Source organism: Gobius niger, assembly GCF_951799975.1.
Source record: "Gobius niger genome assembly, chromosome: 2".
Classification (NCBI taxonomy): Eukaryota; Metazoa; Chordata; class Actinopteri; order Gobiiformes; family Gobiidae; genus Gobius; species Gobius niger.
In genome coordinates this window covers 37,748,369-37,775,716 of record NC_136853.1, presented here as the reverse complement: position 1 = coordinate 37,775,716, position 27,348 = coordinate 37,748,369, and the positions used below count along the sequence as shown (strand labels likewise).

Below are 27,348 nucleotides of genomic sequence, written 5' to 3'. Positions count from 1 at the left end.
GAATGCAATAAAATAGACACAATGAGGGGAACTTTATCCTCCCTGCTGCTAAATGAGATTTCTTTGAAATGCAGATCAGCGCGCGCTAGATTAGTGAATTTTAGCTGCTGTCAACATCATAACAAAATACAAATGCGATTGTTCACTGGCGCCTTATCTCCTTGCTTCCATCTGCTGGCTGGTTATTTACTCCCCCCTGATTTACTATGCAGATCTAAATAAGTCGCATCAAAAGGAGGGCTTACTGCACAATGCCTTCTTAAGCTCCTACATCAAGGTATTTGAAAAACCGGTAGTCACATGAAAAGGCTGCCCATCAAAGGCACATCTCTAATGAACTCTCCCATATCAGAGGGGGCTTGTGGGCCCTGGCTTTAATGCCGTCTGCGCTTGCGAGAGAGAGAGAGAGAGAGAGAGTGAGAGAGAGAGAGAGAAGCACAACTACAAATCAGACCGAACCAAGCCAAAGCTGCAGAAAGGGGAGGAGGAAGACAGAGAGTTGGGAGAAAGGAACAGGAGAAAGGAGGAGGAAGGCTTGTGTTATCAGATTAGATTAGCTCGGCACATGGACTAGACTTAGCTCTCTCAAACATCCATCTAACTCTGAAGTGTCAGCACATAAAAGACTCTTAAAAGACTACAACAGTACTAGATTAGAACTTAAATGTTACAATGGATTAGACCCGGGAGGACTCAGCTACAGGTTTGGCACGAAACCAGGAAAGGCGAAAACGCACAAACTTGTATAAACATGTTGTACAGTATGTCTAAATAGCCGCGGAGAAAAATTTAATTTGTGCTGCGTTTTTTTTTTTTTTTTTTGCAAGAACCAAAATGGCAATAGCTTTTGAGAAGAGAAGGCGGATCGGTGGTCTTTTTCATTCTGCTCAGGTCTGCAAACACCTTGGGTAATCTCAAACAGAGCTTTTGCATTATCCTCCCGCAATAACCTTTAATTTCATGGTGTATTTGTTACATTCAGCACATGGGCCGGATTACAACTGACAATCTTCGAGACTTGTAGCGGGGGGGGGGGAATAAACTGCATGAACACATCATGATCTGTAAAGCCTGTTCCTCACACACGCCACCAGCACCCGCCACCCACCACCCACCACCACCCCCTCTCTGCGATCAGCGCACAACCACCGTCCCCGCTTTGTAGCAGCCAGCAGTGTGTCTGGTTAGAAGAAGGGGACAGAGCAGTCAAACCCCCCCCCCCCCCCCACCCCCCTCCAACAAGCATGCAGTTTACTTGTGAACAATTAGCCCCGGAGCAAACGCGGGCCCGAGCGCTGGCACATGTGGTTAAGAGGCGAGCGCTGCAGGAGTGCGCCAGATGATGGGGTGAGGGTGGGAGGTGAACGCAAAGTGTGTGTGGGGGGGGGGGGGGACGTGTGTCTCAGGGACGTGTGCCATACACGCGAGTGCCAGTGTACAGCTACTGGATCTTTTGTCACGTCTTCCTACGCCCTGAGAAAATAATGCATTTGTGATGTATACTGAACACAGTAGGTGATTCTGATTCTAATAAAGGTATGATTGGCAATATACTGTTGTGACATAGTAAGTTGGAGAGAAGATTAAAACAGACATGCTGCAATTTAAACTTCCAGGACTAATTGAGAGAATTTGTCTGTTTTTTGAGATGTATAGAACCCTAACATCAATGTAATTACATTTCTTGCAATCTTGCTGATCAGCGTTTAAATATAGACACACTTTTTTTTTTTTTTTTTTTTTTTTTACAGTATGCCGAACTTAAATAAACTGGGATAAAGTGAAGGCATCTGATAGCCGTGGTTGAGTTCCTACAGAAGCCCAACTTCTCAGCCCACCCTCACCCCGCCTCGAGCATCTCTGGGCCGCGGCGCATGCCAAGTGGGCGCAGTGCCAGTCGCATTTGCAACCACAAGGGACCCTTGTCTTTTTGCCTTGCCTAATGAAATGACAAAACAGCAGATTTGCATATATGCAGAAACAGGTGTTGTAACAGGTTTGACTCCTCTTGACCTACACTGTGTTAAAGAGAGAACAAGCGGGAGGGGGAAAAAACATGCACGGGAGAAAAAAAAAAAAAAAGTTTATAACCAACAGCTGGCCGGAGGCATTTAGGCTCTGATGGGCACTCCAGTCTGCACCATCTGCCCTGCTGCTCGCCAGAAGTGACAAACTAAATTAAAAACCACTCATCAAATAACGTAAAAATAAACCATTGTTTTGTTGCGTCCATATGTTGTGGCCGCTTCACCCCATGTCCCCGAGAGGATCGGAGCTGGAGGCCTGTGAAGCTGTGATCCAGGGAAAATCCGGAGAGCCGCACAGTAGCCTATAATTACCCTCCCACCGATCTGCTGTCTCCTGACCAGAACCCTGCGTCATCCTCCTCTTTATCCAAGTCCATCCTCTCCACATCACAGAGGAGAAAGCTCGCACAGCCGCTGTGGTGGAAACACTGCCATTGTTTAGAGTAAGATTAGGGTTCACATGCTGAGTGTTTAGAGGACGGAGGGAAAAAAAAATCACAACAACACTGCTTGTTCCTAGATTGAATCTTTCTATGCAAAATCTCACTCATACACATGTTTAGGTTGCGCCTCTGAAAGGTCTCCAAAACCCCCCAAAATAGCATAATTTCTGAAAATGTCAAAAGCCTCAAAACTGTGTCCTGGCCCCAAAGGCTTATGACTTCAAGTTGTTTCGATGTCCTTAAAAATCTGAGAAGCCAAACAACTCTTGAGCCCAACATGTCCAACCGGGAACAACCCACCCCCCCCAATGTTTTCATCCTGTTTTTATTTAGATGAACAAGACAGAAGGAACAAACCTGAGACAGCCGTGACCCAGCGCGAGTGTGTCAAGTTGGTCTGCAGCGATGCCGGCAGAAGGCAGCACCATATGCCCTCAGCCCGGAGCTGGATGCTCTTTCTGCAGCCTAATGTGCCTGTCAAAAACTGTTACTGTCACAACTACTCACCCCCCCCCAACACCCCTTGTTTTCCCCTCTATCGCAACTTGTTTCAGATAAACATCGCTTTTACAGCTTGTACATTGGAGTTATAACAATTTAAAAAAAACCTGAAGATGCTCGCACCGCTTGGAAGCCAGTGAAACGTGTGGCATCGTAACAGCCAAAACCCCAAAACACTTCAACGCTAATGACAATGTGTTCTTCTCACTTATATGGATACTTGCACTGCGCTTCACGATGAATATTTTTAATACATACAGCAAATTGAAAATGGAGTAAAACCGGGAAAACTGTCACATCTCACATGAGCTGTTTACAAGTGACAAGCTGACGGCTAAATGCAGTCAGAGCAATCATGACCTTGCCCTTAACTATAAGCAACTCTCCAACCTACAACATTTCACTTCACGCAGTGTGGGCTAAATGATCCTGACATCAATAGACGCCATATCACGCTACGACGTGGAAAAACAAAGGAACGACTGTAAAGCAGACAACAAGACTGGTTAAAAAAAAGCGTGTGCCGATTTATGGGAGTGTGACAACAACAAACAAACCTAAATGTCAGCTGGTGTTACAGGACTTGCTTGAGGCATTTTCGAAAGACCATTTTGCACAAGGTCACGTTCAGCATTGAGGAGAAGCAGAGAACAATACAAATACACATGCAGGCCTGTCACGATAACACATTCGAAGTTCGATGCATTGAGGCAGGAAAGTATCGCGATAAACGATATTATTGAGTCTAACGATACTGGATACTGTCGACTCTCTGGCATAAAAATGACAGTAAAACTTCCTAAAATACCACACAAGCTGCAATAAACATTAAATATAACATAACTCGTTTTGCTTCAGTTGGATATCGAGCCCAAAAATGTATCGTTTATCTGTTATTTCTTGAACGATGAGTCGATGTAGTAATCATCGTGACAGCCCTGTACACATGAAAAACTTTAAGTAAACACTGATATGCATAGAATACACACTAGGAAAAATGTTACCTGAGGAAAGACTGTGGCTTCTTTGATTGGAGGTTTTACTATACCCGGTGTTTCCTCTACAGTTAATAAGTAACCAAACATTTGCTTTAATATGGGCGAGCAGAAGCCTATAAAAATGCACTCAGACAATAGCGCCTTACTGGTCAGTGTGGAAAAATAAGTTACTAAGTGACTGTGTGCTCAGATAGCCGTTAAGTCTGTCTTTTGTAGGCAGCCCACAATCTCTGTCTAATCCTCATCTTCTGACCCCACCCTGCACTGCTTTCTCCTCCAAAAAAAGTCACAATGTTTCACACTCATGGCGGTTCGAGTCTGGCTTAAGAAGTGACCTAGAGCGGAACTAAAAAAGTCTGAGCTGTCTCGAGACTCCAAGTAACTGGGGCACACAAAACATCATTACTCTGATGTTGGATAATTACAGCGCAAAAGGGTGGCCTCTTAAGCATGTAATGCACTCTTTTATCTTAAGAAGTCAATCTCTCGGAGTCTGACAGGCTCACGGATCTCGGTAAACAAATACTTTTGCAAGTGCCATTAAAGGCCAAAACTGTCAACACAAATTCCATTTTTACAAGCGGGGGGGAGGGAACCGAAGACAGTGGGAAGGAAGAAGAAGCACGAAGGGAAAAGAGTACGGACTTGATCACTTCTGGTGGCTTCAACTAGCATTGAGGTTGTCATGGAAACATCTCTATGATGTTAACAAGGGAAAAAACTGAACATTTGCCATTGAATTGCCTTACAGCAATGGTAACAGGGCAAAGTAGGCTCAGTGCGGAGACAGAGCGCATGTATGGCTTCTGTGAAATGTTTTAGAAAGTGAAGCTACCTTGATTTCTCTTTTGCCATTTTCGCCTCAAACGCAGAAACACCTCAAGGGTTGAGCGAGCAGTCTGTTTCATTACAGAGGTGTTGGGGGATGGGTCACGGTGCAATTCAAAAGCTAATCCAAAAGTCAGCAAGTGTTCCATTGCCTGAGAAGTAGTTTCACTTTAAGCATGTCTTATACTATCCGTAGAAAAATGTACGTTTCGATCTGTCCTGCATTTCACACCAATCAGCGATGGCGGTGATTTTCAAACTTTTACTTCACCTGAACGGGCATTTACAACAGACCTATAACAGAGACAGGGCTAAGCAGCTGTCTCACCCCCACTTGCCCCCCTCACCCCAGCTTGAGAACCCCTGTCTTATGTTATTGAAAAGACACATGCCGAACAGAAAGTTTGAACACTGCCACTACGTCATCTTTTCAGGAATCTCTCCGATTTCCATATCTGATATAAAATCATGCATAAACCATTGCTCACCGAGCTGAAAGCTGAATCTTAATTTTGATAAATGATTGAAACATATGACAAGGTATACACATTAATCCTGTGGAGGACATTCATTTTCTAATTACCATAATGTAGAGCACGACCGGCCGATGATAAATGCAGCAATCAAAAAAAAAATGGATGCAGCGTGGGGAGACTTGGTTTAATAAGTGCACTGCTCTCGATTCCGGTCAATGTTTGGTGGCGGTGGTGGGAGTGGGGACTAATTGTAAATCTTTTAATCCTAAATTGAAAAAAGTAACCAGTTTGAAAAAGGAAAAAAAACATGGAGAACTTACCTACCTAACAATCCGACACATATACAGGCCAGTGGGAACAGTTAAAAGCATGCTTTAAGAAATAATTACAGGGGCACTTGAACAAAGAGGCTGCTTGTGCACTGTCGCTGACATATTTCACAAGGGGCATTTATTGGAGCCGGGCCTTTGAAGAGTGAGAGCTGCTGAGTGAGGGGGGGAACTGGCCCACACCTGCATAACTGAGGAGGGAACACCTGTGCACCCCCCGGCTCCAACAAGGAGGGTCCATCCCGCTAATCCACACAGGACAGGCCCAGGGAGTCCACCAGCGCCCACCTCTGCTGCCTCAGCCTGTCCCAACCACACTTTCCCAAAAAAAAAAAAAAAAAAAATGTCACATGTATTGATTTTAAGGACCACACTGCTTCCTTGAAAAGAAAAAGGAGCAGGACACACACAGGAGGGAGGAAATTAGCCGGTGCGTTGGAGACACACATTTAGCTTTTCTGGTGCTAAATTCAGAAGATGGATCATGGTGAAAAATCACATGACACCACCATTCCTGGACAGCGAGAAATGGATTTTAAAAAAGGAGCAAGCTTATACGGTAAGGTGATGATGGGTCATTTCATCATATATTGTCTCAATTAGAAGTGGACTTGATTTGACAATTTAAAGTGACAAACTAGAATCAAAATGTTTTGTCATTCTTGTTAAATGTGAATTTAATCAATGCTAAAACACAGTTCCACGATTATTGAAATTATAACTTAGATTCTAATTAATTGTTTTAACTGAACTACCAACTAAATAAGAAGGGAATAAGTCTAAAAGCATGGGGATAATTGTTAAAGAGTCGAACTCATTAAAGAAAATAAATAATAATATAGCTTTGAGTAACATTTTTTCGGACGATCTAAAGTGGGCATTAAAGAAAAACCTACCGATATAGTTTGATCTGTCCGCTGAACACAGATAAAACAATGCCCACGCATAACTCGGCGCTGCCAAAGTCAGCGCATGGAGCAGCAGGGAGGTCTTGACCAAACAGTTCGCGAGGACCAGTGAAACATTTCGGCTCCTCTAGAAAGGAGCGAGCCATGCGCGCGGATAAGTAAACTGTGACTTGGAGAAAGGAGAGGACAAAGTTGTCGCCACTCGATTATAAAAGAAGCGCACTGGAAGCACAGAAGCAGAAAGTCACGGCGTGCGGGGAGTAACACGCACTTGTTCGAAAAAAGGGGGTGGAAAAAAAAACAAAAAAAAACTTACCACAACAAATGGCAGGTATATCTTCCTCTCGGTAAAGTCAAAAGGACACGCAGGTGAGAGCGCGCCGTCCCGTGTAGTCTGCAAGCAGGACTCGCGGAGTTCTTCACACGTGACCGTCCAAGTTCACCATAACGCTGAGAAAAAACGAATAACAAGCCGCAGAGTAAATAAAAAGCTCAAATTCCTCCGCTGGGCACCGCTGTCTCTCCTGCTGTCTCCCGTCAACGCCGCTGTTATTACTAATGCAACAGAGGAGAAAGCCGTATACTGCGCTCTGTTTGAATGACGCGCAATGCGAGGAAAGAAGAAGCGCCTCTTGTTTTTTTTCTTCGTTTCGAACACACATCAAGCCGAAGCGCACAAGCAAGTGTATTTGGGACTAGAACCCCCCCCCACCCCCCACCCCACACCCCCCCTGGGGCAGGCTCTTGCTTGTGCGCGGAGGTAGCCTATTATTATTTTGGGGCGTACTGCGACCCCCGCGTGACGTCAGGCCACCTGCTTTGGTAAACAAGAACAATTTGGAAAAAAAAGTTTGTTTACCTCTCTCCGAACACTGGGTTTCGTTTACCAGCGGCAGTTTCGAAGTCAACGAGGGGTTTAAGCTCGTCAAATAGCCATATAGGTCATTGTGTTTGCTGATAGCCTAAGCCTGCTGTAAAGCTCCTGACAAGTCTATTTTTAAGGAGACGAAGAAGGGGGAAAAAAGCAGTTTTACGACCAATGCGTAGCCCGATTTATAGCTCCGCGCAAACACATGCGATCAGGCGAAGGGGTAAACAGCCGTGACTTTTAGCTGGACCTATATGTCTTTGTTGTTTCTCCTACAACTTGTGAATTCGGTTTCCCGCAGATTGTTGCTTAAAGGCGTATACACAAAACCATTAGGCTACAGGTTACATTTAAGCAGAGATAGCTTACTTTATTTCTACTGATGCGCCTTTGATCATCTGCAAGCTTTTAAATGTGTTCGTAATAATGAAATCGCAATGCGTTTTGAAAAGTACTGAGATTTCTCTACGAGCAAAATTGGTGTAAACGTGATAAAAGTGATAAAAGCTCCCTGTAAAGTTTGCTCAGTGCGTCTTTCGGTTTTTATTTACATTTTTACAACACGTCTTAGATCTAGTCCCTCCTTAATCTTTACTATGTGGAATTATTGACGAAAAGTATTATGTTAAAAAATGTCTGTTAAACATCAGGCCTACACACTGTCAATATTATTATTTTTTTCATTATTATTTTTTGTGTGTTTCTTTATTTATTTTAACGCGATAATAATAACAGGATACAATATATTTCATTCGCATAAAAAGTTGCGCAGAAACAGTTTTACGTGTAAGGTGCGTTCGAGCGCACAAATAAATAAGTCACACATTTAAAATAAATAAATACAAAACTTCGCATTTAATAGAATTTAAATCAATTGTATTTATCGCGACCTCAAATAGTCTTTTGTTAAGTGTCAATATTCGTATTAAAATTCTACATCGTTTGAAAACAGTGTTATAATCCGGATTGCTAAATTTAAATAAACATTTATTCTCACAGTGAGAATGACATACACCATAACTTTATTTCAAATGATCGAAAATATGATTTTATGCAAATAAATCTGATAAAGTTGTAAATTGTCGCACAGAACATCAAGAAGTGTCTAACTATTGATAGGTTATTTGAGCTATTAGTATTTCAAAGTCTATGCCACAATAATGTAGGCCTATGACATATGTAATCATTAAAATAGGAGCGCCTAAATGTGTCTTTGGTGATGAAACGGGATGCGGAAACGCAGAGAGACTTATGGTAGTTTGCTACCACCTGCTGGTACAGTTTAGTATAGCAAAGTAAAACTATTCATTGTCTCCCTGCTCGGTCAGTCTGCTTTGTGATCTAAGAACATCACTCCATGCAAATGCACACTGTTGTTATTTCTTTATTACATTATTGCTCCTATGTATTATATGTAAATTTATATCAGGCCTTTTTGTCTTTTCTGTTTAAGGCTCCACAAGTGATCACAAATCGAAATTTGAAAATGTATATTGTAATGTCTGCAGGTTTTAGGCAGCACGTTTTCCTTTGCCAATACCTCAATAACCCTGTAAGTAGACTTACTACAAACATGCTCCTGAATGCATTTGATTCCTGTATTATTTCAATCTTTAGTCTCAATGTTAACGCCTCTGGTTTCATATTTTTCCCAGTGAACTGAATCTTGGTTTCCAAAACAAATCCAATGTTATACGGAAAAAAAGAAAAAAATCTCAATTCTTATTCTTATTTATTTATTCATTTTCTACATATTGTGGCCATGGGGGGTAAGACGATAGGTTGTTACCAAATAAGAATAAGACTGCATGTGCAAACATCTATTTTTCCAACAAATACAGTGTATTGCCTACAATATAAATGTGTGGTAACACTTTATTTTACACTATCCTTGATACACTGTACCTGCCAAATTAAGTACAACGTAGCAACATAACAATGTGTAATAACTTGTACCAAAGGGTTAGATATACGATGGACTAATGTGTAGTTTTGCAGGTACATAATGTAATAAGACATTAGACCCAAACTCTAACCCTAACCTTATGCCCTAACCCTAACCCCTAACCCTAACCTAAACGTCATATGTCTTATTACATTATGTACCTGCAAAGTACTAATACACATTATTCCATTTTGTATGCACTATATAGATGCAAATTATTACAGCTTGTTACAAAGCCCATTACATGATACTAAATGTTGTTACGTACAATGTATCAAGGTAGTGTAAAATAAATTGTGACCAAATGGGTATTTGGGACAATAATGAAAACCAATGCTTCAGGTGATTACTATTTGATAACTTTTGATAATATTGAAAACTCCTGGATGACTGTGGGCTTACACAAACAAGTCGCACTTAGTCTTGATAAGACAATGAGTATCTTGATATCAGACCTGAAGGCTAGTTAAATATTCAGACATGGCGCACACTGAATGTTGATTTTGAAACAACTGCAATATCGTTTGCTTTGCCAAAATTGTGCAGCACAGACCTAAACCCATTTTAAAAGCTGTTTGTTTAGATAAAATGTATTTATATAATAGCTGTCTAGCCTTAGTCATGTATATAGGACCTATTAATAGGGCGAGCTTAGAGTCACAATGTTCAGCTGTAACCCAACTCCATGTGTCAAGTCACGTCCTCTGCCTGCTCTGCCTTCCACAGTATCACTGCAGCCGGGACGGGGACGGGGCCACTCTGCTCGGTGCAAAACTGCGAGCCCAACAGACAGCACCAAGGGCGGACAGCTGCCTCTCTCACACTCTAAGGCAACATGGAGGCTCTGTGCATCCAGCCTGGAGAAGTCGGTGGGTTGGCCTTGGCCATGGATGAGACGGAACAGGCGAAAAGTGTGGAAGATCAGCTCTCCAACAGCTCTTCAGATGAGGAAGACATGGAGCCACAACCTCCACCGGTCATACGCAGAAAGGTGTCCTTTGCAGATGCGTTTGGCCTGGATTTGGTTTCGGTGAAGGAGTTTGACAATGTTGGGGCTACAAATTTGGATTCAACTGTGCCCTGTGAGACGGAGGAGGCCATTTCCACTGAGGACTTCCACATGCGCCGTCTATTTACAGTCCCACCAACCCCCGAGGAGCTGGAGGAGAAAGTCCAAGTGCAAATGCTTGAACTGGAGAGCATTGAGCTTCTCCCAAAAACGACGACTCTCCGCGGCATTGTCAGAGTGCTAAATGTTTGCTACAATAAACTGGTGTATGTTAGAATGACGCTGGATCGATGGAGAAGCCACTTTGACCTCTTGGCTGAGTACGTGCCCGGATCTAGTGACAGGAAGACGGACAGATTTGCTTTTCATTACGCAGTGGTGCCACCCTTTGACAAAGAAGGAACTAGACTAGAGTTCTGCCTGCGCTATGAGACATCAGTGGGGACGTTTTGGGCCAATAACAACAAAATGAACTATGTACTGTTTTGCCGCCACAGAGTGAAAGATAGTGGGCCGCAGATGCAGGAGGAGAGTAACAAGATTAAGAAAAGCTGCCTCAAAGCCAACAGGTATGTTTTAGCACCCCAGAAGTTTAGAAACAGTATGAGAAAAAGCTAGAAAACACTGGCAAGATGTGTGGTCATGTAGGCAGGCCTAATGGAAAAATAAAGTCTGACACCAAGCAGAAGAGTGCATTGTGGGCCTAATCAAATTACGAGAGTTGATGGAGGAGTAAACAGCAGTGTTCCTATTTGGTACATCAGTTTATAGAGCAGCGACTGATCCCAAAGGCAGTGGTTGGGTCCTGGCAGAGGTGGTTACAGTCGCCAAAATATTGACTCAAATAAGAGTAATGCCACTTTAAAATAACTTTAAAGCAGCCCCCATACTGTCTCACTTTTTTTTTCAACTTCATCTCTGCAACGTTTCGAGTCTTTCTTTGCAACTCACGTAGAAGAGAAAAGTAGTGACCCAACAAATGACGATTGAAGTAAAAAAAAAGTACTGCAACTTGAGTACTGAGTGTAAAAGTCTGCTTCATGTTTCAGTCGTGACAAACAGAGCTTAAAATAATGTGGAAATTGTAATATTTCCAAAGGGAATGCCATAAAAATGTAAAAAAGAAATTATTCTGAAGAACAAAGCACACAAAACATGCATCAAAATGAAGCTGTTACATAATAATATTACTCTAGTAGAAGTGAAAAGTAGCCTTTATGAATGTGAATAGGTAGAAAAAACACTGTAATGCAGCAGTCAGTGATATATTTTTATTATAAGAGCTTCACAAATCTTCTTTATGAGGTTAAGAAAACACATGATGAAGAGAGAATATGTCTATTATAGCAAAAAGTGGCTCTCCCTGGTTTTAACCAACAATCATCAACCCAACTTTTACAGCTGTTTACATTTTTAAGACCAAAGAAAACCGATTGTCCATGTAGGGTCAAGGCAACTGTCCAGGTTTCCGTGACGTCTGGCCCAATGTGGCCAGATCAACTTACTTAATCCTCTCAGGCATGCATCAGCAATGTCTTTTGTTTGTGCTTCACTCTCACCCCCAGGAGAGAAAGTGCAGAGGAGCAGCTGATCCAAGAGGTGCTGAACATGGACACGTACGCCACAGGTATGTACAGTGCATCTCTAAATACATGGCTGCAGATCAGAGTGCAAAATCGTCAAGTCAGCATTCACCAAAACTCACTGGAATTTGCTGAATCATGTGTTTCAGAGTCAAAGAGCACACGCAGTGAAGCATCCTGCCAGTCCAGCAGCACGGGGGCGCAGTCCTCATCGCATGAGGAAGAAAACAAACATGCTGTGAGTTGAAACCACCTGTAACCACTGCATGTAGAACAAGCTTAAACATGCCACAGCCACAAGTGTTTGCTTATGTATTATATTGCCTTGTCCAGAAATACATAAGCCAGCTCATATGAAACTTAAGAACACGTTAAAATTATCTCAAGTGCATGCTATTGGTGTTGTCTGCAAGCTGATAAACATGCATTGACGTTTATTAAGTGTTAAGATATTTGCAAACTCTGCTTTTATTGGATGCTAGTTTGAAGCTGACCAAAAAGTGCAAGTAGGTGCAAGCATTTTGATGTGAACCTTTGGCCTCTTTTGACAGGTGGATGGCCTGATAAAAAGCCAGCACAGAGCAGCACGTTTGGCACATACTCAGGAGTCCTGTCCCCAGAGGAGGCAGCGTGTTCGACCAAGCTGTTCACATGACTTACCCCAGCACCAAAAGGGCTTGCAGCCAATTTCATCTGCTTGCTCTAACTTGAGCAGCTTTCTCCATAAGAGCAATAAAGCACAAAGCAGCAACAGCGCGCAGGTCCTCACATATCACCAGATTCCTTTGGCCCCACTGGACTGGAGAAATGACAAACCGCAGCCAAGTAACGTGGACGGAGTGGACGAGATGTGGACCGAAAGAGCTCAAATTACCTTGTCAAAATCACATGAAGAGAGTAGTGTGACTGATACAGCTGTAGTTACCAGTGTGTGGGAGACCTCTGTTAATAAGACAGAAGAGGCCGTCTCTAAAGAATCACATGTGTTGGATGTATGTCAGGATTTTATTAACGCTTCTGATTGCGAGACCCAGCCTGGCGTCTCAGAGTCAGAATGGCTGCAGACAGCGACACCAATGTCTCCCTTAAATAATGAAGACCCCCCTGCACAATGCGAAGTGAGCAGGCACGTGCATGTGGGCCAAGATACACCCAACTTAGAAGCAGCGAGCTCAAATGCATGTCACCTGCTGTCTGACACCGCTGAAACATCATTGGCTAATGTTGCCTTGAACGGTGACGACCAGGAGGCAGTTGCAGCACTAGCATATGTCAGGAGCCCAGGGGATGACAGCGCAGGCACACAAGATACACCCCAAAGGTCAGAGACAAACTCAGTAAGAGAAACTGCGCAGGAATTTAGCCTCGTGGGGGCAAAGCCTGTGTCCAAGGGCTCCGTTGACAGCCCAAGTGAGTGTCGCGAGCATGAGATCTGGGAGCGAGAAGGGGCAGGAATAATGGGGAGAATAGGTGGGGCTGAGCCTTTCACAATGCACAGAGTTGACTTAGTAACAAGCTCAGGGGAGTCACAGACAACAGACATGACAGCAATGCCAGAGTCTCCGAATGCCAGCGCTGTTGATACCATCTCACAGGGAGCGGGGCTGCAGCAGGGGCTTTCTTACAGCAGGGATGGGAAGGTTACAGCAACTCCATACAATACGATGGATGACACGCTGGCATTTAAGGAGACAATGAGACAGGGGACAGCGGACGGGGAGAGGTTTGTCTTTTCCGCGCACAGACGAGGAGCGGAGGAAGGGCTGACAACAAAATGTGCAGGAAATAAAGTATCTAAAAAAGAAGAAATAGTTAGGCCACGGGAAATAGAAAAGTGTCATGTCTCTCGGGGAGGAGGAGGAGGAGGAGGAGAGCCACAGCGAGATTTTGGCTTGGAATATGATTCATTAGAACAGTGTGAGCAAAATGAGACAGACGCATCAAGTTTGGATGAATTGTGCTCAGTAGAAAACTCTGAAGAATATTTCCACAATCTGCGCAAAGGATTTCATCTGGAAAACCAAGAAGTGTCGTCAGTCAAGAATGGCGCTGAAGACGAAAATGGACATAAAGCTGGGGCCGAAGCGGAGTGTAAATTTATGCAGGCGTTTAATGAGGACGAATGGCCACATAAAAACAGTGATTCAAAAAACGCATTAACACGGCATAATGAAAACACCGCAATGGTTCCAGAAATCAATTTTAGCCCGAAAAAGCCACAGCCACGAGGTGAAAAATTGGATGATAAAGATGAGATACAGGAAGTGAATGCAACCGGAATAGAGACAAATGTGACAGGTGACAGAGTATTTCAGACAGAAAAAGATTGTTGTGAAATTATGCAGGAGAGACAGAAGCCCCGTGAAGAAATACCCCCATCAACGGTGACAAAAGAGGAGCCATTTCCAACTACGGAGAGAACATTGGAGACAGAAGTGATCTATCAAAGTGATACATCCCGATCTCTCCCCAACCCAAAGGTGGAAGAAATAAGTTGGACTCATTCACACAGTGTTCACAAGGAGGAGGCTGGCTGCCGAATGAGCTTAGAAGAACTCGTACTTAAGGAAAAAGAGACTTCAGCGGCGCGCCAACCTGAAACATTAGACAGAATGGAGGAAGATATCAGTCAGAGAGACAAAGATGAAAGGCAGAGAATTGGAAAGCTGAAAATCGAGGCGAAGAAGAAGGGGGAGTGGGTGGGTAATGCGGAGAACCCCGGGGGGGAGAGTAAGAATGCACTGGCAAAATTGAAAGAACAAGAGTTGTCAGCAGAAGTTGAGAGCCCTCCACGTGTTGAATATCAAAAAATGTCAGAGCGAACAAAAAACCCGATTAGAGAGGAGGGCGTCGTAGCACTCGGGCAGGCGGGAGAGAAGAAGGAGATGCTGCTGGAAGGGTTTAGACAAGAGCTGGTCAGGACGTTCTGGCAAGAGGTGTTTGATTGTCAATACAGTTTACAGGCCCCGAGGACTCAGACTGTAGAAGATTGCCACAGAGAGGACGGCCATCTCGTGAGGTCTGTGATAACTCGCGTCGAAAAGTGCAAAGAGACTCTTCCGTCGGATTGCACTGAAGGTCAGCCCCTTGACAGGAGAGACGTGGAAGCTAATACAAATACAAGTGCTCACCTCACTCAAAGTCATCCATTGTCGATTGGATCAGCCCGCAGCGCTCTCATAGGCCAAGAATCCGCGGCAACAAAACACAGATCAGTCACACTTAAAGAAACAGACATAGAGGAGGTAAACTATAGAGAAGGATGTAATAAAACACTCGAGAAACACACGGAGGACTCCATAAGGTGCTTCGAGCATGCTCCTGCCTGGCAAGGTATATTGTACGTCCTCTTTCACATCACTAGACTTTTAATATGTGTCTTGTTAGTAGCGGGATTCTTTCTCATATTCTTCTTCTATGATTTGAAAATGTTTTTTGTCCTCTACAGCTTTTCGATGTGCTGTTGGGTTTATAAGTGGAGGAGCAATCAGTTCTTTCGAAAAGAGCGGCGTAAAGAGATAGAAAAGGTAGCCCTGAAGGAATAGGTTAAGTGAGCGATTCATTGGCTTCGGGTGAGAGTGTGGTTTGTTTCTTTTGAAGTTGTTTGTTGAATTTGGTTTAAAAACCTTTGTACGTGAACATTTTCTACGATTCTGTGTAGTACTGTGTTATAACAAGGTACTGAGAAATCCAACGAAGTACTGTTAAACGATTTTTGGGCATTTGCTAAGCATTTCATAAGCATTTCATTTGTATGTTTTACATTATTTGCAGTTTCAAGTGGAACAATCTTTAGATCATTTTGAACAGTTAGGGTGCAGGGATAGATTTTTCTTCTTTTTTTAAGACAGGCGGAAAGAAGAAATTATTTCCAGACACAAAATAAAAGTCAGTTTAAACCTGTGTTCTTTTGTGACTTCAAAATCTGCCTTTTTTTTTCAAAAATTTTGTAAAAATGTCTAGTATAACAATGTTTCATATAAAAATAGTCTTGAACGGTCAACAATACTTTAGTTACAAATGAATATCTCTCCCTGTGGCTATCATAACAGAGATCGGTTTCTCTGATTTACATTGGAAGAGACTTTACTTCACTGCACGGACACATCTGTCTCTCAAACCTTCCTGAGCCCATGCCTTGTAAAGTTACTTACTAACATACACTGAGCAGCAAAGCACACATGACTAGGAGAAATACGGAGGTGCTGCTTTCACAAACCTAAATCAATTGCATCTAACAACAAGCACGACGACAGTAAGAGTAGATGTAATAAAATGACTTCATTTTCATTCACATGTTCCTTTATTGAAATAAAAATCATTATATGGCATACTGGATATTCCATTGTTTTGAGGCAAGCATGGTTGGGTCAGAATAGAGGACGGTAGATGCACATTTACAATGAACAACAAAGCCATGTGATGTTCACTTATACTTGCCTCAATCTCAGAAGTAAGCAATAATGACACCCACGTTATAGTATAGGCTATCACAGGAAAGACAAGGAGTATTATTGAGAATTAAGCAGTGTTGGTCAAAGCACTTGAGGAAAGAGTAATCATAAAAAGTCTAAATTCACCTCCTGCACAGCAAAACCAAGAGGAGAAGCAAAATACAAAAGAACAGATTCTCAAAAACAGTAGTTGAGTACATTACTGAAGTACATTTACTTTGTTGCTGACCACCTTTAAGTAAAATACCAACACAAAAGCTTTTAATGTGCATATGAGCGATGGTTTACTTGCCGTGAACAGGATATCTTTATCTCTTCCATTAGAGGGCAGTCTATACAAACCTTTGCCGGGACACAGGGTGACAGAGCAGCTCTGCAGAGGTCGCTTGTTTCGTTTGCAGCCTGGCAACCCTTTGCTCTCTGGACTCTGGCCCAGACTGGCACATTTGAACAAGCAGGCGGGGGCCTAAAGCAGGTGCACATGAAGGAAACGCTGCAAAGGGGGAGTGACCTGGAGAGGCGCTCACAGCACAAGCCTGAACAGACACGTAAAGAATCTGACAGAACCAGACGGAAAATCAAGAGCATACTTCACCAATGATTAGGCAATGTGCACAGCAGCAAAGGCATTATCTCCATCAACCCCATTTACATTGATCAGTACTCCAACTGTGTGGCATAACTTGTGTAAAATGTTGCTGAATTACGCACAAACGTGAAATTGTTCCATTATTGCGGAATATACAGACATTCACTGTATGCACACAGAATGTCATCAGAGATAAAATTACCAACAGGAAATCAATGTCAATGTTGATGCCAATAGCAGCCCACATTAATGAGACGTCTTCTGACTTGCTCAACAAATACACTGTAGATGACGAAGTTGCTTTTTGCTGCTTGAATACTTAAACATTTTTGCCTGGCTTAACTGGGGCCTCTGGGGGATGCGAAGCAGACAGAGGCGGAGACAGACAAGATATTATTTGGATCCGGATCACATGTCCATGCATGTGGTGATTTGACGTCTTCACTCAGAGGGGGCAGGAGTGCATTGGAGTCAAAGTTTCCCCCAGTGTAAACGCGAGATGTCAAAATCTATTTGGACAGGGCCCCACACGCATTGCTGTATATTTACAGATATATGGTTGCTTATGACTGGAGATAAAATTTCAATTTAGAAACTAAGGAGGGCCAAATGAAAAAATAGATTGCCTGTAACTGCTCAGGCTATGTATTTTATAAACTCGCCAGTGCAATGTTCAAGGTTGTCCAGCAGATGTCAATGTTGCAATATCTTTGCTTCAAAATGTTTTTTTTTGTTTTTTTGTTTTTTTCGTGAGCGAAACAAAGAATATGGGTTAGTTCGGTTAGAAAAAACAAAAACGAAAAAAAAAAAAACAGCCATTTTCCCCCCTCGAGCAAACATCCACCGCCATCTAGGCTCCATAATCCTGAATTTGAGATGTAATTTTGCACGAGAAGCAGTCTTACCAAAAAGCAACAAAGGTCTAACATATTTGTGTGTATTATTCTTACTTCGCCCCTTTAGCGATGCGGTTGCTCATTGAAGTGCACTGCTGGGGACAGAGGGTGCGTGAGGACACAGTAAGGAGTGTGAGTGGATGTGGAGATGTGCAAAAAAAGGGAAGTAGGGCTGCTTTGTTGTGGGGCCTGGGAGGGAGCTGAGGCACTGTGCTGGCAGACGAGACCACAGACCTGACAAGACCACAATGGCGTCCACTGTAGGCTGCATGAAGGATTGAAAACTGGCCTTTAATTGAAAGCAGTGTGGAATGAACACATTAAAGGAATAGCCCACCGTTTTTACATACTGAGATATGTTCTTACCTGAGCTTGGACGAGTTGATGCGTACCCGTCTGGTGTTTGTGTGTGCCCTCAGTCACACAAAACGACCAAAGATGCTAGCCTTCTCCCAATGTATTCCTATAGCTCCAAATGGGGCTGAAGTTGGAAGTTACCACGCTCTTCCACGGGCACGCACAAAGACCAGACAGGTACGCATCAACTTGTCTAAGCTCAGGTAAAAAACTTATCTCAGCATGTAAGAACTGTGTGCCCTCAGTCATGCAAAAAGACCAAAGATGTTGTTAGCATTTGGCCTCTCCCAATGTATTCCTATAGCTCCAAACGGGGTGAAGTTAGAAGCGACCAAGCTCTTGCACGGGCACGCACAAAGACCAGACAGTTACGCATCAACTCGTCTAAGCTCAGGTAAGAACATATCTCAGTATGGAAAAATGGTGAACTATTCCTTTAAAGGGGCTAGATGCAAGTTGGCCATTTTATACTCACTACTGCCACCTCAGGTCACACTTGTAACTGCACCATCTATATTAAGCTTGTGCATGACGGCAATTTCGGACCCGAAGTAACCAGTTTTAGAGCGACAGTGGATTTTAGAGGCAGTTGTGGTGAATAGGTCTGGGTTCATACTACACCTTAGGACATGGTTGGAACATGTAGGGGGAGGAAAATACTTAATTTTAACATTTTTAAACTCTGTATAGTCCCTTTAAGTTTAAAAGTAAAGTCAACTGAAGATAATATCACTGCTCAGCTGCTTTTTCTTTGCCTCTCATCCATAAATCCATCCATTCACGGGAACACAGCGTATCTTCAGCCGTTACGGTGCTCATTACGATGCTCCTACTTCCTTTGCTTTCATTTGTGGCATTACGAGGAGATGACAGAATTGTTTGTCATCTTTAGTGCCGTCGGACAGGCTTGCTTCATCACAGCGAGGGAGGCGAGAGAGAAAAAGAGGAGGCCTAGGATGTGGGGGTGCGAGCCGGGAGAAGGTTGCCGCAGTCAGAAATAGTAAGGATGGATGAATTTAGGCTTAAAAAAAGTGGAGGATACTACAAGACACAGTTTATGATACAGTCAGTGAATCTACAACTCACTGAAATACAACGTTGAGTATTTGACAAGCAGCTTGCCAAAGAACTAGAGTGACTACACTAAACAGACTAAACCACAATTAAACTCACACAAAAATGCTAAATAATAAAACCATGATATTCAGAAAAGGCCAACATCTGAATTAAGACCTCACATTGCTTCAGAATTGTTTTACAAATTTGTTGTAGGAAAAACAATATTCCTCCAAAAGTAAAATTGTTTGAGATTAGACCAGAAACAGTAATGTGCAGCATGGCCAAAGTACGGTCCATGGGCCTTATTTGGCCCTTCAAGAGGTTTATTTGGCACATGTGGGAATGCTTGAAGAATGCTACAGTTTGATTCATTTGTACTACTTTGAATGAATGCTTGCATTTAGATAAATACATATAACACTCAATATAATCAAAAGCATTTCTATATTTTCTTTCAGATTATTTGACCTATTTCAAGATGTATGTTGTTTGAACTAGCTTTGTAAAATCATTTATTAAATGTGTTTAGAGTTTTGAGTGGTGTGTGTGCACGTTTTGGGAATTGTGTTGGAGCAGTGTCCTATTTCTGCCTCGCTTTTTGGATCATGTGTGGTGTGAGTGGTAAGTGCGTTCAAATGATGCCGTCTCCGTGAGCCACAGAAAACAATGTGCAACAAAAAGTGCAGTTTGCTTAGTAGCAATTGCTACTCACACTCTCTTCCCACTCTCGTTTGTACTTCTGCTGTCGCTTTCGTTTCTTTCCTGAATCTTTTTGAGTTGAACGGGTATGTGGAGGTCTGTCTGCGTCAGATACTGGCAGGAAAGCTGATGGTGCCTCTGTCATGTTGCCGCTGTTGACCGCTGGAAGCTTGTCAGCGTAACCATGAGGTGCGGCAGGTCTTGGATCGCCCCCCTTTAACATTGATTGGCCGAAGAACAGAGCTTAAACCAGGGTCAAACTCATTTTGGGTCGCGGCCCGAAATACAGCTCCCACGGCGGGTCGCAGGCCACATATAATAGAGAAAACATTTCCAATAAATGAATAATAATAAGCTGTGATTTGCTCAAAGCCCCAACTTGACTGAAGCTTCACTAAAAACAATAGCTTACACTTGTATTGCACTTTACAAGTCTGTGTCACAAGTTCCTCAAAGTACTACATTGTAGTTATTATTCATTCACTCCACACTTGGTGGTGGTAAGCTGTTTTGGAAGCCACAGCTGCCCTGGGCAGACTGTCTATTTACCACGTGGCTATTCACCTTACTCCGCCCCTCCCACTTATGCCTCTTTTTGCGTTGTCTCAGCACTTCCGCTGTCCTGACACTTCCGGTCGAGCGCGAAACCTGTTCATTCAGTGGAGAACGAGGGAAAATATTCACCGCTCAAATCTGATTTTCAGTCGATTGATTTGTGTAAAATGTCCAATGTTCCTTTGCACCGACATGTCAACACTGCCCCGTTTCTCTGCGCGGCCCTTCGTATAGTGACTGATTTTATCTGGACTTCTCCAGTCCCATGTTAACTGATAGGAGAAAATGGGCGGGCACAATTCATGGCAGCACCCACACGAACTTCCGGAATAAGGTGAATATAATGTGTTGAATGAGCATTCTGGTTATCCTTTAAAAAGTCATAACTCTGCATAGGAATGGGCAAGAAACTTACTTTTTCTTTTACATACTCTGGAATTCATGCTCTACAGGGCAGGGGCTGGATTAAATCATCTCCGTATGCTGGACACCCCTGGCTTAAACAAATCGCATGATCAAGAAGATGCGTAATGTGTGATTTGCAGTGAGCGACAGGGGAGAAAGAGGAGCAAAAGCCGGTCCTTACTGAGTCAATACGGGGTGCGCCTATATTTCTTAAAATATGGGATAATTCTGTATTTCACGGGACGGTTGGCAACCCTAACCATCATTCAGAGCAGCTTCCTGTTTTTTGAGATCTTTAGGCCGAACTAAACAGCCACTGAAACAGCACCTACTGTAGAGCGGAGCAGGTGTGGTGTGAAGGCGGCCGACGTTGAGCCGAGCCAGTTTCACGTGTGTGTACAATGCTACCACATTTACAGGATTGCTTGATGCCCGCTATCATGGGGACTAGTTGGGCAAGCAGCTGATCCTTGTTACGTGGCTCATGGTGCGGCTTTTGGCGTGGAAGTTTAAGCAGTTGAAACTATAGGCCTCAGGTTGGCTCATGAAGCGCTGCAACATGTGTGAAAACGACCTTAAAGAAATATGTACCGAAACAACATAAACATGCTCATGTCAAATTAAGGAATACTAGCCTACAGTATATTTGATGAATACAATAAAATATGTGGCCCTTTGTATATCTGCATGCATGTTCTATGATGAGTGCAGTCCTTGTTGTCATTTTGTGTTACGTTCCTTGTTGAAATACATTACAAACATGGACATTTAGCATGAACAATATCTGTTTTGTTGTTGTAGTGGGATAGGATTTGATGCTAAGTGTTTGGACAGTTGGAACAGCTTTCAGTGATTCATTCAGCGAGTGCAAAGCCAAGTTGTGTTATGTGTTCCCAGCGTATGGGCGTGCTACCAGCCCGGTGTGGTTCGCTATACATGACCATTTCCCATGTGGGAGTTGCTGTTATGCATGTGAATTGTTGCAAAAATGTGTAGGATATGTGTTTGCAGAAATATAGGAGCGTGTTATGTGTTTTACGCTCTGTGTGGGCAGCGAATTACAGGCACCATATTGAGAGGCAGCGTAACGTTGGCTGCCAGTCTGCACAAATGGATTTCTTCACTGAGCTCTTTCTTTTTCAGCATTTCTGTTTGAAGGAAAGGTCATACCCAGAGCACAGCCTGTCTTAACTCTGTTGATATTGCTCTATTCTTTCCTTTATTTCAATTTCCCTCTTCAACTTGCCTTTCCATTTCATCCTCTGCACAAGAAACAAAAGCTTGGATTACTATGGCCAAATTAAGCCATGAAAGTAGAGTGCATAATACAGGAAATCCTCTACTTTCATGTATGCATATGGATTTTTTTTTACCTTTAATTATACCACTCCTCTATAGCAGTGTTTCCCAACCAGGGGTACGAGGACCCCTGGTTGGGAAACCCTGGTTGGGTACTCGAGGGTACTTGGAACTATTTCAGATTGAAAAAAGGGGAAAATGTAACATCATTTTTTATAGTAAAAGCTATTTTTTTCAGTAAAATGTTGCTTTGGGAGAATTGTGGGTTTATTTTGACTGCAACATTGTCCTTTTTCTTACAAATACCACTTTTAAGTAATTACTTAAAAAAAAAAACTGTAACACCCTTGAGGTAAGGGGTACACGGTTGACCACTGAAAGGCCAAAGGGGTACGAAAGACAAACAAACGTTGGGAACCACTGCTCTATAGCATCATCAAGCCTTCTCTACACATTCTTGGTGCATCATTCATTTACTCCACAATGAGCAACTTTTCTCGCTTGTCACGGTTGCCAACTGAGAAATGTGGCCGCCGCTCTGAACGCACGTATCTCTGACGCAGCAAAGTGCACATTCAGAGCGAAGTGTTGTGCTCAAGAAAAGAACAGTATAGATATAACACCGCTAGTTCTATCCGACCAAACAGTGTGAATGTGGACAGAAAACAAATAAATACCACGTAAAAAATAGGAAACTTTTGAGCAAAACATTTACACAATTTCAGCCGCAGAAACCCTGTTTTAAAGGATCTGTATCATGCTATTTTAGCCATCCCAAAGTAAACTATAGGCATTTATATGATATATTGTACCTCTACCACTATGGAGTGCTATTTTTTGTGAGAAGTATTTTCTGTGGGTATTTTGCAAATCCACTGCAGGTGTGGACAACAAACAATCATGGCGGAGGACGTAAACACAAAGCGTAAGTTGCTTTGCGTTTGATTGGTTCGCTCTCGTTCAAACTGTGATGGTTAGCCCCGCCTCGAGTCTCAATTTGGAAATTGCGTCCTATTAACACAAATCCATTGTTAAATAAAGTCAGTCTGGCGTTATGCCAGGCTAGCCTGCCCCGCCCCGATAAGTTGCACCTTTACCCTGTTTCCTCATGTGTACTCCTGTGTTTCCCATGTCCTTTGTCAGTGTCGTCCCCGGTTCCTTTGAGTTTTGTTTCACCAGCTTGTCATGTTATCTCTGGAGTATTTGGATTTTGAACACTTTCAGTTAATAAACATCACCAGTTTTTGTTGCAGTCCTGCATTTGAGTTTAATTTCCCTTGCTCCATCGCCAACCATGACAGGATGTGTAAGAAGGGGATCTAGGAATGCTGAATGAATGAGATGAATGGCTGAATCAGGAACGAGCTGCTGTCGCGAATGTGTGGCTTGACATGAGTCTGTGATTGGATGATTGGTGAAGAGCTGCCGGTGATGAGGCAATGAACGAATGCTGCAGGCTTCCAGGTTGAAGGTGCGCTGAAGCTTTGTAACAGGTTTGTAGCTGATGCTATGCAAAAAGAGTTTATAGCGAGTGCTAATTTTCAACTCCAGTCCTGGGCCTTTCTACACTACATTAATTTAAACATAGTTTTATGGCTTACTTCTAAGGCCAATTTCCGTTGCGTGCTACCATTTATCTTCCTTCTGATCTTTCTTTCCCAACCTTCCTTAAGCCCAGAAATCTAATCTGTCTGAGCTGCCACACCCGGTTACAAACACTGCCTATAGCCACATGTGAATGTGCATAGATATTGTGGTGAACAACACAACATTGATTCCATTGCAGATAGAGAAAAGGATTAAGAGGTTGCGGGTAAAGTAGTGTTGTTGTCGGAGAAGCATAAATTATGGCGCGTATATATGAAACATTCGGTCAACAAGCAGCGAGTGTAGGATAGCTGGGGCAGGGTAAAGTATAACTACACTATACTCATATATTACATTTGTGAGATAGGGAATGACCGATTTGGTATAGCATAGGGATGTGTTTATCACCTTGTGTATGAGGTGACCCTGAATGCAATCGATTTTTACTGCGCTGCTACTATAAATTATCAACCCACTGTCTTCAGGTTTATGTGTTTGTTCGAAAGCAAGATTGGTCCATTTGTACGAGCACACGCGAGGCATTTGCCAAACGTGTCATTTTCGTCTTTATCGTCATCATGGAAATGTATTCTCCACATATGATTGTTTCTTCAGCTGCCTCAAAATCACGTGCAGTGGGCAGCGTCATACCCATGAGGACCAGGACACACTACAGTATGTTCAAGCTTTTGTAAAAGTAATTCATCCACAAAATTGATACAATCTGTGCAGTGTAGTCGATAAGTTAACAAGTGTATTTTCACTGTCTTCTGTTTGCCTGCTTTTTCTCTCCTTCACTTTTTTCCCCTCAGTCGCTCTCTCTCTCTCTATCTCTCTCTCTTACACTCTTTCTCTCTTGCTCGCTTTTGCTCTTTCTCTCTCTCTTACGCTCTCTCGCTCTCTCTTTGTCTCTCTCTCGCTCTCTCTTGCGCTCTCTCTCTCTCGCTCTCTATCTCTTTCTCTCTCTCTATCTCTTTTTTTCTCTCTCTCTCGCTCTATCTATCTAACTATCTATCTCGCTCTCTTTCTTGCTATCTATCTATCTATCTATCTATCTATCTATCTATCTATCTCTCTTTCTTGCTATCTATCTAACTATCTATCTCGCTCTCTTTCTTGCTATCTATCTATCTATCTATCTATCTATCTATCTATCTATCTATCTATCTATCTCGTCCTCTCTCTCGCGTGCGTGCTCTCTTTCTTTCGCTCTCTCTCTCTCTCTCTCTCTCTCTCACACCCTCTGACACACATGTACACACACACGGACCATGTAAAGTCTCAGTTTGAGCCCTGGTCCCCGTGGGTCTGATTAATATCCTCTCAATGGGACACACGATAGGGGACCTGTGACATGGCACACGCTGCTCCATGTACTCCACTATCCCCAACACACTGCCATGCAGCTCACTAACAATAGAGCCTCCAGAACTAACCAGGCTAAGAGGACATAGCTGAATGTGTTAACCCCCAGCTCAAATGGGGTTTCCATTATAAGCATCATTTTACTCTGCACTGTGTTATGTTCATAACAAGAAGTGTACGTCGGAAAGGTCTGTTTCTGTGAGGCAGATAAGTGAAGGAAATTAGAGCGAAAATTTTTCAGTTGGTGATATGGACATAGCATTTGGTAAAGATATTCTCTTTTTGCTTTGAAGAAAAAAGTTTTTCTATAGCGCTTTTCTGGACACTCTAAGACGCTTTACATTGTATTATTCATTCACTACATACTTGGTGGTGGTAAGCTATTGTAGCCACAGCTGCCCTGGGGTAGACTGACGGAAGAGAGACAACCAGTCTGCGCTATGGGCCCCTCTGACCACCACCAACCACTCACTCTATACATTTGCCAGGCTTCCTGGTGTTCCCGAACGGTTTCCCATCCAAGTACCGACCAGGCCCTTCCCTGCTTAGCTTCCAAGGTCTGACGGGATTGGGCACAGCAAAGGCGGTATGGCCTCAATTATGGCATGGTTTAGTATGGTTTTACAATTATTCCAACACTGTCACCACTCCAAAAGTAGTAGTAGTATGATGATTTCATATACACACACTGTGAAATTTGGTACGATATGTCCTGACTTAATCTGAAAATAAGGAAATTGAGAAGTTTTGTATTTCACACTGTCATTTGAATAAAGCAGTTACAGACTATATGAAGACAAAAGGTCAATGATATAATCATTTTTGGTCTTTTTTCGCTGATAAAATGTGTAATGTTTGAAAAGTTAAAAACTCCAAAATGCTGAATAATTAAACAAATTTTACAATTCTGTCCCAAATTACGTGTAACATGTATGACAATTTATGACAGTGTCCATCAATTTATGATGCTGTTTGGCATGAAAAAAAAAAGACTCATCTACCCAAGAAAATGTCCCATGTATGCCCAGCATTAGATGGACACAAATCTTTCTATATCTGAAGTTGTTTGTTTTCTCCAAACAACAATTATCAATTGTATCAAATAATTTTAACATGATGTGGTGAGTGAGTTTGCTAAATTAGGGAGATGTGAGAAAATGTAGCGGGTTTATCATAGTGAGAGTGTACACATCCAGTGTGGTTAGCGCTTGTACATGGTCAGAAGAGGTCTCCTTGCTGCGAGAAAAGATAATGGCCCCTTCCGAAAGGAGCAGATGTGCGTCAGCGTCCGCCATGATAAGAAGCCTCCAAATTGGGCTGTCAGTTAGGAAGGAGTTAGGAAAAGGAGCCTCAATGCTAACTAGTCACTTTAGCATAGGGACCTCTAACTAATCGGTGATTAGGAGCTATGTGCCATCCCATAAGCCACTGCGCCACTGCGCCAATCCCCCCACCCCCCTCGGCCCCACCCTCAAGTGATTCATGCGCAACCACTGTTGATTTACAGGTGCACATTTAATAAAAAAAAAAAAATGGAATAAGATTCTGCATGAGACAAACTTTATTAATACATGTTAGAGTCATCACAGCACAGTCACATGTCACTGTTTTAAAGAGCCGCCTCAGTAATTGGCTTCAATGAAGACAGTTTGAGCTTTTGTGTATTTGCTTTCATTTTGTAGAAACTTAAACCACAAGGCTAATTTGCAAACTGCAGCTTTATGAAATAGCTGTTGAGATAAAATAAGGCTAAAGGGAAATGTGATGGCTCATCTGGATTTTTTCTTATTTTTTCTCCTTAAATGTCTTTATTTGGACACTATGTTGTTGCATATGCAATACAGTAGGTGGCGGCATGCGCTTTCGTTTTCCTGCAGTTTGCCAATAACCTTAAAGAAGAAGGACAGCAGCTGTTGGTGATGTCACTTCCCCTTCCTCTGGGTAAGGACGGTCGAATTGGACAAATGCCGCTGAAGCAAAAGATCTCACAGTTGACCCCATGAAAGGATCAGGAGCTGGGGTTTGGACATAGAGGCTATAATTTGATGGTTTCAGACACAGCCATAGAATTGCCTTAAAACTGCAATAAAAGCAGTACATTTTCTTCTGTGCATAGTTTCATCTATATTCACAAACTGGAAAACATCAGATTTTTTTTAATGCTTTAG

The 27,348-nt window shown here is 42.7% G+C and overlaps 1 protein-coding gene and 1 long non-coding RNA gene across 3 annotated transcripts; one reads left to right on the top strand and one right to left on the bottom strand.

Moving 5' to 3' along the window:
* The first annotated feature begins 5,900 nt into the window (after positions 1-5,900).
* Positions 5,901-15,536, top strand: ppp1r3aa (protein phosphatase 1, regulatory subunit 3Aa). Of its 2 annotated transcripts, none has more exons than XM_079552386.1 (5): positions 5,901-6,161; positions 10,050-10,901; positions 11,898-11,959; positions 12,065-12,119; positions 15,040-15,536. In XM_079552386.1, the coding sequence occupies exons 2-5, from the start codon at positions 10,159-10,161 to the stop codon at positions 15,458-15,460; spliced, it is 1,281 nt and encodes a 426-aa protein (XP_079408512.1). In that variant the 5' UTR covers positions 5,901-6,161; positions 10,050-10,158; the 3' UTR covers positions 15,461-15,536. The 2 variants fall into 2 exon arrangements, with proteins under 2 accessions (XP_079408512.1, XP_079408511.1); XM_079552385.1 differs by having other exon boundaries at positions 12,065-12,153; positions 12,467-15,536.
* Positions 12,062-16,799, bottom strand: LOC306960203. Its single transcript, XR_013792662.1, has 3 exons — positions 16,712-16,799; positions 15,047-15,136; positions 12,062-12,122 (listed from the first exon to the last, which is right to left on the bottom strand). It is a non-coding gene; the product is annotated as an uncharacterized lncRNA (long non-coding RNA).
* Between the last annotated feature and the right edge of the window lie 10,549 nt (positions 16,800-27,348).